Here is a 16,636-nt window from a genome sequence, read left to right as displayed (position 1 = left end):
AAGAAAAATATAGCTAGTTAAGGATCATGTCCAGACGGTATATCGATCCCCATACTTTGTGTAGGGCTATGAGTGTTTGCAGTGTTCCCCTGTGGCGAGTGTAGCTTTTCGGCTTCTAAGGATTGGGTGAAGTTTGGGAAGAAGAGGAAGAGGCTTAGGAAGCATTTTTAAGTGTCCTGTGATGGGTATACTTGGATGCTAATGCAGGAGGACCAGTTTCTTATAAGTTCCTCGATTGGCGTTTTCAACACCATATTCCCTACTTCAGGAATTAGGTTTTTCAATGACCTAATTATAGTTTTCAATACTGTAACTAGTACTTGCTTAGGCCCTATCAATTTTACATCCATATGATTAGCTGATCAATAGGTTTTTGGTGTTCTCTTTCAAGACCAGTTAGATCATAGGGACCTCTCACCAAGAAATGTATTTTCTATACAGTATTCGAATATAACAGGTTTAGCATTAAGGATTGTGTTAATGAAACAAAAATTAAACTGAATTTTTATTTCAGGCTTTGAAGGGAACTGTCAAGTTTGGAAAACTTAACTGTGAAAGGTACATACATACTTGTAGAGGGGCTCATGTTAGAGCATACCCAACAGTGCGACTCTATATTGGGTCGCAGGGTGGACAAAGACAGGATGTTGACGGCATTGGCTTTCCAAGTCTGCAAAAAGAAGACATAATTGCTCGTGTTCCAGGATATCTGCCATCAAGAAAAATTAGCAAGCATGATGAATTATGATGAGATCACGTAATGTATAACTCAAACCCTTATTTTTATTTTGAAAGTAGATTGTGGATACTTGGCCATCTTTAGAAGATAATTGCAGGTATTGATCACTGAATGATAGCCACTCTTGAGAGGTGAATTATTGGCTTGTCTAGTCAAGAGTATGACAAAGCAAATTTAAATCAAGGGTTTGATTTTCCAACTAGTCTTGCATAGATTTTATTTATGGCATTCTTATTCCTATACAATTATTTACTATGAATTGGTGAACTTTAAAAGAGCCTTTTCAATGAATTTCACAAGCTCGATATGTTGCACTTGTTTAAAGGTACTATGTTACAATTTATTATATACTTAATATATTATTGTTTAAGCATTTCCACTTACCAGTATTGTAAATTGCAAAATTGTTGCTGCAGGTTATTTAATTTTGTGTTGTTGGTTTACAAGAACCAATTGAAGACTAAAAACCTTATCTATTTCTTACTTATCTATATGATAACAAAGGCAAAAATGACTGCAATCAGAAAATTTAATTGATACTTTTTTTTTTTTTTTGAGGTATGAAGTCTATTCATAGACCATTATTTAATGTACCATATAGACTTCTATGTAGAATAATGGAGAGAATAATTTTATCATATAAAAGTCTACACTGTACTGTGGTGTAAGTGGTACTGTTTTGAATGAAATAACATTTATGAGATACTAAAAGGAAATATTTGCTGACAGTTTATATAGTTGAGAATTCTCTCACAGGTAGATTGTGTAATGTTTTTTTTAATTTATGAACACTTGTTTCAGTACTGTTTCATCAAGTACAACACTTTTTTTTAATCTTGTTGGTATTGATCACTCTATTGTAATTTTCACAAATTTACTCACTCGTATATGACATTTAAACTGAAAGATTGACATTATACAAAAGCAAAGGTATATCTGTTGAATAAGGATATGACTACAATCATGATCATCTGTTGCTGCCATTCAGCACAAAAAGTGTTTCTGGTTTACAGAACCTACTTCATAAAATGAACTATTAGGCTATGTTTTTGTTACTTCAGAACATTTCAAATGCATTTATATATTTTCCCCTGAATCTCAGTATTGTATATAAGCCATACTATTACATTGGGCGGATTATGTTATGCATATAACTTGATGCTGTTTAATGAATTAATCTTTATTTTTTTTTTATATACAATAATTGTAGATCACTATAAATTGTGATGCTGAAATGCTGCTTAGCTTAAGGGTTTTCTAGATTTACCGAAATTCTCTTGTATTTTTGGCATGTATTTTGAATGACTGTTAATTAAGTTTTTCAGAGGTTAATTGATCCAGCTGAAATCCATTGACACATTTATTGGTTTCATGAAAAGCAGAGCTCATACGTATTGGACAAAATTATTTTGAGTATATCGTCAAAAAGTCCATAGTTGGTAATTACTGTATAGTGCAAAATATGAACAGACTCCCACAGTATTCAGTGTCATTTGACAAGTATTGAGAAGAGCATATTTTTTTTTTTTTTTTTTTTTTTGCTCATTCTTTGGTCAGATTGAAAGTGAATTTTTCATAGATGCAGAGTCCCATGCCAAGTAAATCATTGCATTTATTTCCAGTACAGTACCAAGGAAGAAGAATCAAAAAGTTGTATAGCAGGTCAAGGCTCAGCTAGGAAGGTAGTAAGAGCCCTGCATATTATAAGATGAAAAGATATAACAGCTAGAGAAAAATGAAGGTTGAAGATAATTTCACGTGTAATAACTGAAAAGAAAGTCATTAAACTTTGTATCCCAAGGAAGACATATTTATAGAGTAAATACAAGAGGTGGCCCAGAGGATCTTTAGGACAAGAGTTTTTTCCTGAATTCTTTTAAAAGTTATAAATATAGTTCTGTACTTACACAAGAAAGAGATAAAGAGGCCTCCCTGTGAGTGAATCAAAGGATTGATAGTAGAAGTTAAAACTGTGTTGGTGGACAGTTGACTTAGCTTTGTATTATTCTATTTGGGAAGGGAGGTGATGCTGAAATATCCCAAATATTAAAGCAGTATTTTTACAGTGAAAAAATGAGGCCAGAATTAAAGATTTTGTGACAATAAAGCCTATTGTATTACTGTTTGAACAATATAACCAGGTTTTAGAGGTAGCCTAACTGTATACTTGCTTAATAATTTTGGAATAATCAGTAATCTTCTGTGGTTTCTCCAGGTCTTTTATATGAATTACTTCTGCTCACCAGAGTTCTAGCTATTTAGTTGCTGTGAAACCTTTGTAAGCTATTCTTATTTGCATAGTGGTCATTATCATGATTGTTTATACAAGCTGTTGTTTATTACTAAAAAGTATTTAGCACTGGGGAAAGTGCTGTTTTGTGAATAGTGTGTTTCTAGAAAACAGTTGATACAGCAAAGTAAGATATATATGTGCTTTTCTATCTGGAATGTGCTACCAAGAAGCACTTTCAAGCCTCACTCATTTGGTAATTACAACAAAAATATTTGCATTATGTGGGTCTCTATTTTATTTCCTATATCAGTATGAATCTCCAAGTGTACTTAATTATCCAAATGTGTAAGACTGGTATTGTTTGTTTTGTACGTTATTAATTGCTAGTACCACTTTTGATACTATTACTGTAGTATCTGTTTTCCCAGTGGGAATATTACAGCAGTTTTTTTTCTTTTATTTACATTAGAACCACATGAATGATCATACTTCCTCAGAGTAGAATTATTCTAGTTAGGAGAGAAAGCTGTCAAATTGAGAAGAGCAACTTCAGATTTTTTGTATTAATGGAAGGTCTTTTTATCTGATTGGATCTTTGTGGTTGGGAAATAAATTGTACTATTCAATTTCAAAGGGAAGCTGACATCAGTGTATGGTAAAGCAAATGCAGTGTTCACGTTTTGACCATAGAAGGTCACTTATTAATGGGGAAGGTAATCAATTATTCTTGTTGATGAAGATGAACAAATGAATTTATTTGAAAATGCCATTGAATCTTTGGGACCAATTAATAGCTGCACTTTTGCCCTTTTCATATAGTCCTACATTAACTAACACATACATCTTCCTTTACTTTAGGAATTTTTTAAATTCATAAAAAATTTTCTATTTCTGTTTGATTTATGAAATTAAGATTAAACATTCAAGAAAAAACCACTGGCAGTGGATTATAATTTCCATCTGATTTTGTAATTAGTTCCTTTGATCAGCATGTTTTATTTGTATTACAGAGAAATATAGTTTACAAATAAAAACCCATGTCAGCTATCTAGGTTGAAAATAGAAACATGAACAAAATAGAATAGATATGTAGCTTAATTTTATCCATTATTTTCTTGGTGTTCTATTTATTTCATAAAATTAACTGTGCTGTATTTAGGGGTCTGTACAGTATTTAATACAACTTCTCATTTATGCTGTATTAAAGGAGTTAACTGAAAACTTGATATATATACTGTACAGTATATATATATAAGGCTAATCTTTGTAGAACATTTTAAGAAGTGCTAGGAGATGACTTTGTGTGTGGCTTAAAGAACAATTTTTCAAGTGTTCAATTATCGAATGCTTACCATATTAGTTCTAAGATGTTTAAATTTTGTTTCTTAATTAGTAATTCATTATAAAACCTAATTTTTTATACTGTAAAGCATTATAGCCACTCATTCTTAAGATTCTAAAAAGTTTATGTAAGTTGAAACACAAACAATTATCACTAAAAATTTCCAGTGTCTTGTCATATCACTTTTCAAAGTATAGTAATGCACAGTACATAAATTTCTGTTGTAGGCATTCTGATGAAAATAATATTTTGACAATGATTTTTTTGTCTTACAATATTCAGATTTTAGTTTTTTTTATTATCAAGATAGGAAAAAAGCATTGTTTATGCTATTGAAAGGTTATATATCTTTATGTAGATAAATAATCGAACTTAAAATATGTTTATTAGGGCAATTAACACTTTCTTATTAAGAATATTTTAGAATATTTTTATAATTGCAGCTAAATTTGATAGTCATTTTTAATGTTACAAGGCTGTTAATGCACTGAAACTTGCTAGGTGCCAAAGAATTTTACAGTACTTTTTAACACAGTTATGTTATATACCAGTGTATCTTCATGCTACCCTAAAGCTATATTAGAGGTGATTTTTCTTCAGTAATTAAGATTATAAAGCGGTGTAGGTAAATTGTGACCTTGCAAAACTGACAAATCCTTTATAAAGTATACTGTACTGTAAAGTATGTATAACATGGAAGAATTGAGCAAAAACTACTTATGGTTGAAGCTTTATGGAGTAGAATGAAGCTGTAATTATGTCGAGTGTCTCATCTCAGGTTTGTCACTAAAGATTATTTTCAAACTTTAATCATGATTACTCCTTATTTGTTTTTTGTCTAAATTACCACAGCTTTAATCATTGTTTTTTCTGTCCAACTGAAGTTTTTTAATTATTACAGATTTAATCATTGCTATTTTATCTGTTCCTGTTATATTGTTCAAATTACTACAACTTTAATCATTGCTATTTTTCTGTCCATGTATTGTATAGTCTTGAAAAGGGATTTAGGGTGTAATTCACTAACATTTTCTCTCTCTCAAGGACCTTCAGTGTCACTGACCAATCAAGTAAGGGTAGGGTTGAAAGGGTCAAGTCTAATGTGGAATCGCCGATATGAAAGTTAGTTGGAGGCAAAGATCTAAAAAAATTATTAAAGTCCTTAGCTAATGATATGAGGATTAACAATTAGCTGGAAAGATGCAGACTAAGAACTCCATCCTTTGAAACATGGATGCCAATGCAGCCACTGTCCTTGTTTTTGAGTTATGAAGAAACATCCTTGATAAGGGCGGAATATTGAAGCCAGAAATGCACCTCCATGATGGCAAGTCCCTTCAGCTCGAGAGTCTTTATGTAAAAGTTTTAGAAAGTTTTAGAAATGTGCAAGGTCTATCACCTGTGTCAATTTCCCTGAAGTTGTGGATAATGAAAACAATCAGTAGTATAAACCCAGTACATGTGATCAACTTCCTCTGTGTCCTCCTCCATCGGCGTAGGTCACATTTCCACGGAATATATCTATCTTCTGTTATTCTTTCTGGGAAACTTGTTGCGTTGGTTTCCTTGCCAGACCAAAGTTCTGCTTCAACAAATTGCGTTTGGAACTTTGAAGAGAGGAATGAAACTGAAACATGAACTTTTTTTTGTCCTCAGAGTCTTCTGTTTGGAAAAGCTCAGTTCATACAGGGCCTACAATGCAAAGTTGCATCCTACTTGGGAACTGCTGGAGATAGAAAGTTGGTCTTCTGTCAAAAATAGCCACCCTTGTATCAGAGTTAGTAATCTTATCAATTCATGGCCATTTGTTGGGAAGGGCAAGAATGCTGGAAATGACTCCTTAAATTGTTCTTTTCCTCATTATCTCTCAATAGGCAAATGGTGTAGGATTGTAGGACAGTATGTAAAGGATGGAAGATTTTATTTCAAATTTAGACATTTTGCCTCTGATTTATTTTGCAGATACATTGAGCTTGAACATGACCTTTACATGAAAGAGGCGCTAGTAATTTCTGACAGTATCCAATTTCTAAAGGAAATGTCTCAACAAAGCCTGTAACCAGTGAGAATGAGGTTGAAATATTGTGGGAGATCATTTTGTAATCACATACATACATGGCCCCACTCGTAAAGGAAATTGAGTGATTCCAGTGAGAATGTGGAACATTGTGGGATGCTGCAATAGGTTTCTTTGAGTGATCAGCATCTTTAATATAATTTTTTAAATGCATTTTGGTCTCCAGCTGTCGCATTTCTCTCCAATCCTAAACAAAGCGATTATTTGCTGTTGTTTAGTGACAAATGCTCATCTGTGTTGTTGATCATCACAGAAACTGTTAACTCTATTCAGGAATCTCTTGAAGGATGTCAATGTCTTGTTCGAATTTTATCAACCCTTATCCAATTCAGATCTTCTATAAATCTTTCTTAGCAGTCTGAGTGCTGCACAACACCCCATTCATGACTTTCTTGGGATATGATTGGTCTGAAGATATTCCAAGGAGTCAACATCTAGTTGGTTTGGACTTGGACTTGCACTGAGGAGAGAAATCCTGTATACTTTATTGTAAGAACATGATGCTGTTATATGGGGCAAGTTCTGCTGCAATAATTATATTTATTCATCTGCATTTTATAGCAACTAAAGATTTGAATGGTGCATGTGTTCTATATTAAAATTCCACAGTGTTCCGTACATGTTTGCATAGATTATGATTATTTTGACATAGGAGGAATGGATATTAATTAAGTTTGAAACTGTGGCAAATTAAAGCCCGAGTTTTCTTTTTAAATTTTTGGGTACTTTGATTATAAATTGTAGTTTTCAAGGATTTATGATAAAGTTCCAAAATTTGTGTGAAATATACACATATATTAATCATATTTAGATGAGATTCTGAGCATTAGAAAATAACAGAAGAGGACACAAAACAGCAATATTCACAGAACTGAATATTTTTAACAATTCCTCGTCTTCATTATAAAAATGGTGCATAATACTTAGTATCTAAGTGTGCATATTATTAGAAGTTTCTTGATTACAAAATGCTTAATTGATTAGGAAACACATTTTCAACAATATCATGCTTAAAGAGATCTGGGACATTTACTTATAAATATTCATTATGCATTGAGAAATGTAAATTGAATAATAACCCTAGCATCATTGTAGAAAAAAATTATTTTTTTTTTATTTATTGGATAGACATAACAATATAATGAAGTAGCATCCATAATGCAGGTGTAAGTTGAACAAAATTTAGCGTCCACAACAAACCCATTAGAGGTAGCTTCATTATGAGATCTGAAAAAGAGGTATTCAAATTATTTTTTTATAAGCTAAGGATTAGATTCTATATACACATCATAATTGGCACAAAGACATCATCTTTTCAAGGTTTGATCATTTATAATAGAACAGATGTAGAAGGGCAAAAGTGGTAGTGTTAGTGTAGATAACCTACTACATACTTAAATAATTATTAGCAATTATCATAAACTAACATTATTGTTGAATGTGTATTGGTGATAATGTAGTTTACATTTGTTAAGTTAAAACTGATGCAAATGATAATTGTGTATGTCAGGCTTGTAATTTTTACCATTATAGACATGACAGTATTTTGATGGAGTAATTTAACTGTGATATGTTGTTTTTAGGACAATAAAAATATTGAACACATTTCTACTTTACTAACTTCCTAATTTTTGTTGTATGCAAAATTGTATTTGTGCCTTATTGAAAGTAAATTTAATTTTTTTGAATAATGTTATATTGTGATGTTCATATAACTGATACCAGCTTTACATCAAGTAACTGCTAATGCATCTTATGTTTTAAATTCTAAATAAATAATTATGAACAAAATTAAATTGTTTTACATTAGTTTCAATAAGCCAACAAAATGGTAAAGTGTAAGTCTTGCAATTCTTTGATTAATTATTTTTAGCAGGATGACATAATACTCTAGTTACAGTTTAGGTACCAAATAGTAAATTAGCTTGGACTATTTTTAAGGAATTTCATTCTTTACAGTCGTGCATTTGACAAATCTAGTAATTTAGTTTGTGGTACAATCTGTGAAAACATGTGGTTGAAAAATATTTGTTGTATATGAATATATATTTACTCTAACACTGTGCCAGACCTTCGTCCTTTTAATACAGGAGTGCGTTTTGGTGTGAAGCTAATAGCCATTAGAATTTAAAGTTTCAAACAGACAGATTAGTAGTGGTTCACTTTCACTTTGGCCTTTGTGATGAATTGATTTAATCAACTCACTAGTGCCTATAAGATTTTTCCCCGGCTTTCTCTCATCACGTACAAGTGTAATGGTATGCAATGCAGTGTTTCAGGGGTGCGACTCGTAACCCCTTCTTGGAATTTTGGAAATTAATGTTATTGCCTTTTTGTCTTGGAGAATGTGTTTAATTCATGTTTCAAATATTGTTGTTAATGAGAACAATTTATTTTATCACTAAAATGTCCCTTTCATTTATTTAGGCAGTGCATCTGGTCCCGTATGGCTTAAGCAACCCTTTTCTGACCATAGTGCCTATTTATTTACTGTACACTTTCTTCAAGAGTTTGAGGAAAAAAAAGAGACATTTATATTAGTATTCCAAATCACAATCACCTCAGAGGAGTCTCTCTCTTTTCAATGTTTTTTGATAACATCGTAAGGTAAACTTTAGTTTCGTGTTTTTATGTTACATTCATCAAATGTTTTTGCTCTTGCATATGCTGTATTCAAAGTGTCAGAGATATTGACTAAATATAACTAAACGTAAAGTTAGCCCAGAAAAAGTACGCTAACAAAAATATATTGTGCTAGCAACATCTTACTCCTGTGGCAATTTGGTAAATGTACATTTATATTTGAATTTGAGGGAAGGGGCTCATCACCACTTAGTAAATAACCCTGAATTATGATTGTTAGGTCCTTATGATCCCTAGTGGTCAGGTATAATTACTGCTAAAATCCCATACTAGCCCATAATAAAGTTAGACTATTTCTACAAAAAAAAAAAAAATGACAATTTCTCAAACCATGAAGAAAAAATGGAACTACTTTTTGTTTATTGACCAATATTAGATGGTCAAACATTAGAAGATAGAAAATTATATGCTCTTAAAACTTTATAGATTTGAATGGTTTTAAAATTATAAAAACTTTTATATGAAAACTGACAATCTTTACTGTTTTTTATGACAGTTTTTATTATTAATGCTTATAGGGTTAGAAAAAAATACATATAAAAATCTGGATTGATAAGAAAAAATTTCATAATTTTTAAAATTATGAAAATTGGTTAAGAAACAAAAAACTAGGTTAAGATTGAAATTAAACATTGTTTTAATGTGGCTGAGTTGTGCCTCTTAACAAAAATTCCAAAATGTGCAATTAAGTGTCAAGTGTTTTGAGAGTACAAAACTATGAGTAGATCCTTGACAAGAACAGACTTAGGGCCAGTGCATGTCAATCTTCTGTTGATCCACATTACATGTGTTCTGTGTGCAGGAGCTATAACAGTTTATCAGGAGATCCCTTACCCTTTATTTTGCAATATGTTTCCTGCCTAGTGGTGTAAGTTTAGGAGGAAGCAGCTGTCAACCTTCCTCAGTGGGGACTTTCTTTTCTGCCAACACCTTGGATCCCTAAATGTGGTATTAGTGTGCATTTGGGGGTTACCTGCTAGGTGACTTAGTCAATCTTATGTTTGCTCAACCCCATATGAAGTATATTACCACCTTCTTTCTCTGGAATCTACATCTAGTTTAGTGTATATGGTCAATTTTGGTTATTCCTCGGATATCATTTGTTGCAGATTTGCATGATTTCTGTGCCAGGAAAACCACTACCAATATATTTGAATGACCTCCATTCCTTCTCAATGTTTAGTGGAGTTGTTACAGAGATTTTATGAACACAAGAAATCCTTGAACAAGATTGTAGCAGACCAAGGTTGAGCAGGTTTATACAGTAAGATAAAGGGTGCTTGCTCTTACTGGGCCTTCTCTGATCCCTCCTAGAATTCTCCAATTGGCTAGAAACAGAAGAGGGGACTATTCGAGGTTCTTTGAATCTGCCATCTCTCCCTACCCAAATACCACTTTCCCCTGGGAAAAAATCTTCAACAAAAGTACTGGAGATCTGAGACAGGTACTGGATTTTACCAATTTCCAGTTTGGGTAAAAGTTAATCAAATGTTCACCTCTCCCATTTAGAAAGCAATGGTGGAAGTACAGAGATCTTTCAGTGAAGCATCCACAGTGCAATGGTATTAGTACAGTACAGATCTTTTTGTGTAGTATCTGCATTGCAGTCAGGAATCGTAGATCACTTCCTCCTGTACCTAGATGTACTACTAAGGTTTCATGCGGTGTTTAGTAATTATTAATGCTCCCCCTCTCTGCAGCAACTCCCATATTGTACAGTAAGGCAAGATTTTTCTCCCTTTGGGAAGAGTCCTCCCTTCCACCTCTTCACTAGCTGTCAAAAGGTTGTACCTGGTATACCTTCTGTACAGTTAAGGAGTAGAGCAAGGGATGAATTCCTTCTCTCTTATTGTCCAGCCCAGCTAAACTGAGGAAATGTGCCAAGTATCCTGATAAAGGGCCTGTTGGTTTCATTTACTTACTCCTCGAGGTGATTATTATTACATATACTAGCACTCGCGGTTTTATCTTTATGCATGAGTGTTATAAGACTATGATGTGCTACCCATAACTACTGCTTTGTACCTATTTTTATGAGAGTGATCTCAGTATATATGTCTTGTAATTTTGTATTTCTTTTGTAACAGATATTGCTTTCATTGCTTAATGAATGGTTAAAGCAAATAGTTATTTTCCATGTTGGGGCCCCTGGGCTTATAGCATCATGCTTTTCCAATTAGGGTTGTAGCTTAGCAATTAATAATAATAATAATAATAATAATCTGTGATGGCATCATAGACTTCTGGCTTTTCTATGGTTTTAATATGACGTCATGAACAACGTACTAAGCTCATCGCCTTTCTGCACTACATATGGCCAATCTCAACACCACCCGAGGTCTCGGTCAGTACGACTGGTTCCTCCTCAATCATACAAAAACAGAATTGACACATATGACTAAGTTTATCACCCCTTTGGGCTGTTATGATTCAACCTACAAGGTTACTTCACCTCGGAAGTGCTATAGCTGCAGAATTCATGGAATTGTTGGCACCAGCCACCCATTGAGTACTACCACTAGAGTGTTATGGGGTCCTTTGACTGACCAGACAGTATTTCATTGGACCCTTCTCTCTAGTTAAGGTTCACTTTTCCTTTGCCTACACATACACCGAATTATCTAGCCTATTCTTTACAGATTCTTCTCTGTCCTCATACACCTAACATCACTGAGATTACCAAACAATTCTTCTTCACCCAAGGGGTTAACTACAACACTGTAATTGTTCAGTGGCTACTTACCTCTTGGTAAGAGTAGAAGAGAGACTTAAGCTATGGTTAAGCGGCTCTTCTAGGAGGACACACCTAAATCAAACCATTGTTCTCTAGTCTTGGGTAGTGCCATACCATGGTCTTCCACTGTCTTGGGTTAGAGTTCTCTTGCTTGAGGGTACACTCAGGCACACTATTCTATATTATTTTTCTTCCTCTTTTTTTTGTTAAAGTTTTTATAGTTTATATAGGAAATATCAAAAATTTTAAGTAATTTTTATTTTTCCTAACATACTTACCGAGAACTACTTTCTTAGGAGTTACCTGTAATCTCCTCTCTACCGACCAGAGTTTTGTGTAGGGTACCCTCAATCCCGTTTTCTATGGAGGCCTACCCCGGCATTAAAGAATGTGCCCCGAGGGTAGGCTTAGCGCTAGGTCGATGTCCGCTTGGGTCGAAATCGTCAGTAAGTTCTATTGATGTAGCACAATACTTGCAAGGGAAGAGAGGCACTCAGGGAAGGAAGGGAGGGCCATTACCCGAAAGTAGTTCTCGGTAAGTATGTTAGGAAAAATAAAAATTACTTAAAATTTTTGATTTGTTCCAACACGAATACTTACCTCGAACTACTTTCTTAGGAGACTTACACTTTAGGAGGCAGGAGTGCTATTCTGACCTACAGACCCAGTAAGCGGAGGCCAAGAGGCCTAGGTATAACGGTCGTCGTCGGCGCCCACTCGTGTCCGAGTATTGGGTTCTGTCGTTAGCCATCAGCCTCCTATCTGTGGGGTGGGTGCTTATGTCTGATGTAGCTGTTAAGTCCTAGTCTGTGGTGGAAGAGTCGCGGACAGTGTTCACAAGGGAGGGTAGGTGGTGGGTGGGGCTGTTCTAATCGCTCTCTCCTTCTTCTTCTAGCCTCCTCATTTTGTCTCCTCCTCTCCTCGAAGTCCACGGTGCCATGGTGTACTGTACTCCTCCAGGTTTTCCTGTCCCTGGCTGTTTCTTCCCATGAGGAAGGATCGATGTCAGTTAGAGCCAGGGTACGCTTTAGTTGATCTTTATAGTGCATTTTTGGGGCTCCTCGTGGTCTGGTGCCCTGGGTCAGTTCTCCGTAGAATATTTTCTTTGGGAGCCTAGATGGATCCATCCTATGCACGTGTCCTATCCAGCGAAGGCGGTGGTGGATGATGGTGGCCTCCACGCTGGTCAGTGAGGCACGTTCTAAGACTTCAATGTTGGTGGTGTGGCTCTCCTAGGGGATTTTCAAGATCTGCCTCAGTTTCATTTGTTGGAAGCGTTCTAGGTTTTTAAGATAGTTTCTATATAGCGTCCATGTTTCACATGCATACAGGAGCGTGGAGAGGACTACTGCCCTGAACACCATTATTTTGGTGGTCATTGTCAGTGCGTGGTTGTTAAATACGCGGCACTTGAGTCGGCCAAAGGCGGAGTGAGCTGCCCTGTTCCTGTTCTCCACGTCCTTTTTGCTTGTGGGAGCTGATGTTAGGATGCTCCCTAGGTAGGAGAACTGGTCCACCTGTTCTAACGGTTGGTCATTCACTGTGGTATTGAAGTTGGGGAGCATCAGTCCTGGTGGATGTTGGACGAGGGTCTTGGTTTTGTCTGTGTTGACTTGCATCCCAAAACGTTCGTAGGCAGAGTTGTATGCATCAGCTAACGACTGCAGGTCCTCTGCCGTCTGACCTGGGGTGGCATTGTCGTCAGCATACTGCAGTTCTCGCACTGTACACAAGGTGGTCTTGGTTCTGGCGCGGAGTCTAGCGAGGTTGAAAGCGCCTCCATCCATGCGGAAACGTAGGTCGACTGAGGGTGTGTTTGTGGGAATCTCGTTGAGCATTGCTGCGGTGTATAGCGAGAAACACGTCGGGGCCAGAACACAGCCCTGCTTCAGGCCGCCGTTGATGGGGAATGGGTCTGAAAGAGAGTTCTGGTGGCAGACTCTCCCAACCATTCCGTCATGGAGGGCACGCACCAGCTTGACAAAATCGGGTGGGCAGCCATATCTTTTGAGGACAGCCCACATGGCAGGTCGAGGTACTTTGTCGAAGGCCTTTTTCAAATCCCAGAAGATGAACATTATGGGCTGTTGTTGTTCGAGGCTCTTCTCTTGTAGTTGTCGCGCACAGATGATCATGTCTATGGTCCCGCGGGAAGGTCGAAAGCCGCACTGGGACTCTGGCAGGACGTCTTCTGCGAGAATAAGGAGGCGGTCAAGGAGAATCCGAGCGAAAATCTTACTCGCGATGCTTAGTAGCGATATTCCCCGGTAGTTGTTACAGTTCTCCCTGTCTCCCTTCTTGAAGATGGTAATGATGTTTGCATCGCGGAAGTCACTGGGGGGGGTCTTGGTCTCCCATATTTTCAGTATAAGGAGCATCAAACGGTTCCTCAAGCCGGGGCCACCGTGAGTGAGGAGCTCCAACGGGATGTTGTCTGGCCCTGGGGCTTTGCCGGGCTTCATGCGCTGCAGGGCCTTGTTGAAGTCATGGATGGAGGGTGGTAGTGCCATCCAGTGATGGACGGGATGCTGCGGGGTCATTCGCAGGAGATCGTCTGGGGTATCTGCTTGGTCATTGAGGAGGTTCTCAAAGTGAGACCTCCACCTGGCCAGGATGCCCTCGCTGTCGGTGATGGTCGTGGCCCCATCCGCGTCCTTTAGGCTGCCCACTGATGACCGTGTGGGACCGAATATTTCCTTTGTTACTGCATAGAAGCTGCGCAGGTCACGTTGGTCAGCGAAACTCTGTATTTCTGCAGCTTTTCTTTGCCACCAGGTGTTCTGGGCTTCACGGAGAGTCGGGAGATGAGGAGTCTGTGGTCCGTCCAGCAGTCGTCCGCTCCGGGCATGGATCGGGTGATGTGGACGTCTCCTCGGTCTCTGGCTCTGGTCAGGACGTAGTCCAGGGTGTGCCAGTGTTTAGACCGTGGGTGTCTCCATGTGGTCTTTTGTCGCTTTGGTAACTAGAAGATGGTGTTGGTTACCACAAGTTGGTGTTCTGCACACAGACCCAGTCGGAGTTGGCCATTGGAGTTGCAATTTCCAATGCCATGGCGGCCGATGATTCCCTCCCACAGGCGATGGTCTTTGCCTACTCGGGCATTAAAGTCGCCAAGCACAACGAGCTTGTCATTGGCGGGCACTGCCTGGATGGTGCGGTCGAGCTGGGTGTAGAAGGCAGCTTTGTTATCATCGGTTGAGGTCATAGTCGGGGCGTAGACAGAGATCAGGGTGAGATGTCTGTCTCGCGTGATGGGGATGCGGACAGTCATCAGGCGCTCACTGATGGCCTTGGGAGCGAGGTTGTGCTGCTGCACTAGCTGGGAACGGATGGCGAAGCCGACACCGTGGATGCGAGGCTCCTCTAGGGCCTTGCCTTTCCAGAAGATGGTGTAGCCTGTTCCAGCTTCCCTGATGTTGCCCTCTTCGGGTAGTCTGGTCTCACTAAGAGCCGCCACATCAACATTGAAGCGGGCTAGCTCCTTACAGACGAGGGCTGTACGTCGTTCCGGGCGGTTGGTGTTCGTCACGTCTTGGAGGGTGCGGATGTTCCACGCACCTAAGGTTAATATTTTTTTCTTGTTATTTTGACCGCATTAGTGGGATGTCCGCCAGCCTCGGTGAGCTGACCAGACGGGTTTGCCATGTCCGATGTTTACCCCACCTTTTCTAGGGGCCTCCCCATGTGGGGTGGGCTGCGGTGTCCTCAATAGGCCAACCCAGTCACGGGTCCAGCTGCCGAACTCTGGTGTCACGGCACCGTCACCAGAGAGCGACTGAATCTTAGACTCGCCGCCTGAGTGCAGTCTTGGGCTAAGGGCTTCCAGCTATCCAGGCCTGCCCCCTTCACCCACAGTGCTGTCGCCTCAGGACTTGCTGGTGGTGATGATGATGATGATGGTGAGAAAGAGATGAAGAAGGGTGGAGGAAACGACAGAATGCCAGTAGCTGGGTATATTGTTTTGGGTGGTCGTGGCTTTGCAACGGCCACGCACACACACTTGGCCCACATCGTTTTCACCGCGTCTCAAGACATATGAGACAGGCGGTTTCTCCGATGTTGGTTGCATCGGGCTGCCGGGTTCTTGTTATGTCAAGGCCCGCCTTGTTGCCTGCCTCTGATGGTCCAACACTTTGCTGCAGTAGAGGGGCTTGAGTGTCCCAATGATGGGCTGGGCAATGGCGGTGGGGTAGTTTATCCACCCTGGCAAGCTCAACCATACCGCTAAGGCCAGTTCTGAGAGACCAGACCAAGACTGGACCCCTATAGGCCTTCTCCTTTATTTTAAGATAGGCAAAGGCTAGGAGAAGGAAAACTCCAAAATCAAACCAAACAAGACCCCAACGGCGGAGCTTCCCAGCGCCGGCGGAAGAGGGTATAACGGTACATACTAGAAAACGGACGAGAGGGTAACTACACAAGGAGCTCACGTTAGTGTCTAAGTACTCACCCTTTGAAAAACTTCTTCTGATGTTACATCCAGTAACGTAGTTGTGAAGAACGTGTTATCCAATGGTACAAGTTGGTAATCTCCGATGAGGATAGGGAACAACTGGGTAGGATGAAAGGAAACGCACCTGTGTCTCCCGGTTGCTATCCGCGATTGAGCCTGGGGCTTTTACCGTTAAACCACTTGGAGGGCGGAGATGACTGTTCCAATGGAGAACCCGTCTAAGGACTTCCTCGAGTAGTCCTTGAGGTAATGGGCAGTAAAGGTCGACTGGTTAGACCAAGTACCTGCCCGAAGGATCTGACCCACTGCCATGTTTTTCTCAAAGGCTGGCACGGCCAGACCTTCTTCCTTGTAGGCCCTGGCAATAACTTGTCTCAACCAGAAGGAAATGGTGTTCTTGGATACTTGTTTCTTA

General features: G+C 38.5%; 2 protein-coding genes across 5 annotated transcripts in view; one reads left to right on the top strand and one right to left on the bottom strand.

The window, feature by feature from the left end:
• The window catches only part of LOC137638825 (dnaJ homolog subfamily C member 10-like), a 144,554-nt gene extending 136,558 nt beyond the window's left edge, over positions 1–7,996 (top strand). For both annotated transcript variants that reach the window (XM_068371213.1, XM_068371214.1), the window contains exon 14: positions 515–7,996. In XM_068371213.1, the coding sequence (XP_068227314.1) occupies positions 515–748 (234 nt within the window). In that variant the 3' untranslated portion in view covers positions 749–7,996. The remainder of the gene's footprint in view (positions 1–514) is intronic.
• Positions 7,478–16,636, bottom strand: part of LOC137638826 (sodium/mannose cotransporter SLC5A10-like) — a 92,969-nt gene continuing 83,810 nt past the window's right edge. For all 3 annotated transcript variants that reach the window (XM_068371216.1, XM_068371217.1, XM_068371215.1), the window contains one exon: positions 7,478–7,618. The gene's annotated coding sequence lies outside the window, so the exon portion shown is untranslated. The remainder of the gene's footprint in view (positions 7,619–16,636) is intronic.

The sequence above is a fragment of the Palaemon carinicauda genome, chromosome 3 (assembly GCF_036898095.1).
Source record: "Palaemon carinicauda isolate YSFRI2023 chromosome 3, ASM3689809v2, whole genome shotgun sequence".
Classification (NCBI taxonomy): Eukaryota; Metazoa; Arthropoda; class Malacostraca; order Decapoda; family Palaemonidae; genus Palaemon; species Palaemon carinicauda.
Note: the sequence above shows the minus strand (reverse complement) of the source record. Positions and strands in the feature narration are given on the sequence as shown.